The sequence below is a fragment of the Protobothrops mucrosquamatus genome, unplaced genomic scaffold (genome assembly GCF_001527695.2).
Source record: "Protobothrops mucrosquamatus isolate PMUCROS unplaced genomic scaffold, P.Mucros_1.0 scaffold_194, whole genome shotgun sequence".
Classification (NCBI taxonomy): Eukaryota; Metazoa; Chordata; class Lepidosauria; order Squamata; family Viperidae; genus Protobothrops; species Protobothrops mucrosquamatus.
Genome location: NW_015386270.1, coordinates 243,379 through 245,976, shown reverse-complemented (window position 1 = coordinate 245,976; position 2,598 = coordinate 243,379). Strand labels below are relative to the sequence as shown.

At 41.3% G+C, this 2,598-nt stretch overlaps 1 protein-coding gene across 1 annotated transcript in view; it reads right to left on the bottom strand.

Moving 5' to 3' along the window:
* The window catches only part of STAR (steroidogenic acute regulatory protein), a 6,902-nt gene extending 5,689 nt beyond the window's left edge, over positions 1–1,213 (bottom strand). Inside the window, exon 1 of the mRNA XM_015824685.2 lies at positions 1,144–1,213. Coding sequence (XP_015680171.1) covers positions 1,144–1,207 — 64 coding nt within the window. The 5' untranslated portion in view covers positions 1,208–1,213. The remainder of the gene's footprint in view (positions 1–1,143) is intronic.
* Positions 1,214–2,598: the final 1,385 nt, after the last annotated feature.

Here is a 2,598-nt window from a genome sequence, read left to right as displayed (position 1 = left end):
GTGGTTTATTCCACAACACTACAATATTTTCCCTTCCAAGCTGCTGATAGCCTCAGAAGGAGAGACTGCTTCTTGGCGCTACCGTTGACATAAATGGTAGTCCTCAACACCTGACTTTGGAAAAGCCTTGCCATACTAACCACTACATCCACTGATAGTGAAAGCAGAGCTGGTCTCTCGGTGGTTGTTGTAAGGGCGGAGGAAAAAGAAAGAGAAATAAAACATTTCACTGCCAATGCACAAATTTTAGGCTATTAACAGGCAGGAAGTGTTTGCCCTCAACAACATCACACAAGGTAGAAAGTAACAGCTGACACTTTTCTACACTAGAAAGCCTGTTTCTGAATAGTGCAGAACCACTATTGTCATGTGCATCTGAGGGGCTATTGTAAGTAAAGGTGCTGACGTAGTGGCAACATGGTCTGAATTTGCAAAACATTTTTCTGTTGCTCAGTTTACACATAGCCTTGTTGCAGTTCACCTTGTGTCCAAAACATAACACCTGGACTATGATAAATTGGCAGCCAGAAGAATGCAAACAGTATTCCCCCATCATATTCATTCTCTCTTATTTTCTCTCCTTGCACTCCAGTTCGCCTCCACTCCAGCTGGATCCTAACCATCTCCCAAACTAATTTGAAAAGGGAAATACTTTATGCTGTTACTTACAGCATGTTTCTATCTGTGCTACTGCTGGATAAAACAATGCACAAAGGTAATCCCAGGAACTAACAGATTAGCATTTCAACTCCGCCAGGAAATCGTTGCAGGCTGCAGGAACCCATCCTGCCCATCTGGGAAAAAAAACAACCCTAGCCTTCCATCAACCTTCCATCTTCGAATTTTATCTATTAGCTGCGCACAAACACCTATAGATTTGGCTTGATCTGTATTGATTTCCAAAGCAAAAAAGAGCATGGGTGCTTCATTATGGCTCAGGAATAAAGCATTAGTTTTGGTTGGAGAAAGAATCAGGATCAATCATCTCAGCCTAACGTGTCTTCCAAAGAGCTAAACCTGAACTGTCAGCCTGAACTATTCAAAAAACCTGTCCTGAATTTGACTACTCTGACTTCAACCAAACCCTCAAATATTGTCTCCGGTCTTCTCATGCCGTTCAAGAGTTACGTTGTGCCTCCTTACCTGTCATGTTGTGCAAGTGTCTGTAGGAAATGCCGGCGCAAAGCTTGAATGTTGCTGGCAGCATCACGAGAGTCTTTAAAAGTCTCAAAGGAGTCCCGATTTGTGTTGTTACTCCTTGTGTCTTTGAGCTCCGGGAGTATTGTTGTCACTGGAGGCTCTGCTGGTCTCCACCCTTAAATACAGCTGATGAAGGATGCTATTTTGTCAGCTGGGAGATAAGGAAAGACATCACTTACAGTAAGCTGGCTGACACCAAGGCCAATCTCGTCCTCTCTTGAGTTGGAGGGCGGGGGGGGGAGGTAGGGACAAGTGGCAGGCATTGAAATTGCAAGGGAAGCTCCACCCAAGGGAAGGCTGCACAATCCCCAAAGGGGTTTAAGCCAGCTTATCTTCTTTTGAGGGTTGCCAGATGTTTTCCAGCCAGGTTGTGCTTCAAATCAGTCCTACCAACCAAAGCTTTTCTCTCTTTCTTTTTCAGCAAAAATCCACTTTGGGTGCTCCTATTAAGGTGTGACAGGTTGAGAAATGGAGTATAGTGATCGGTAACTAATTCAGGACCAGAGTAAACAGAGGCAACGAATTAAATTCCTGTGCCAGATGCAGTTCACCATCTAGAGGTGTCACTCCAGTTAAAATTCAGATTAGGTAAATTGCAAGATTCCTTCCATTAAAAAAAATAGGATGATTCCGTTATTCCATGTATCGATATGTTTTCGTTATTTAAAAACGGTACACGCCAAGTTTATAAAGTGATCCAGGACAAATAAAACAAAGTCAGAAAAATAAGCATAACCGTGATGAAAAAAAATGTAATAAGAATGGAGAGACACATCAAAGAGCTGGCAGGACCTTGAAGATTATTACGTTTCATTCCTTGCTCGGTGTAAGATTTGCAGAAAAAATTAAAAAGAACCAAAGAGAGGCCATTAATGATTAAAAAAGCAGGAATGAAAACTCCGAGAACACGTTGAAATTGAACAGCAATTAGCCCCAAGTATCTAGAGGCCTTCGACGGAGACCAATGTATAAATGTCTCAAATCCTTATCATTATTTACAGAACAGAAACACAACCAGAATACAATCCTGATGCAACAGAGAATTATTCTGTGCCATCTCTCAAATATCTGGAATGTTTTTAATCAGTTTCCCTTAGTCATTAGATGTGGCTTTCAGGAGAAAATCAGCATTATCCAAAAACCTTTCTGTGACACAATTTAAAAGGGCAGCCTTCTTAAAAAATAAATAACAGAACCCCCTTAGTGGGATGAAACTTTATGTTTATAATGCACTTCCTGATTTACTATGTATTTACTCTGATTTACTCTGCTACAATGATCATCTGCTCATATGATAAGAGGACAGGAATGATTAAGGTAAGATCCTTCATTTTTCTATTACTGTTCTATGAGTTATTCTGCCACAGAAGCGGGCAGTTCCTATCAGGCCTCAGAAGA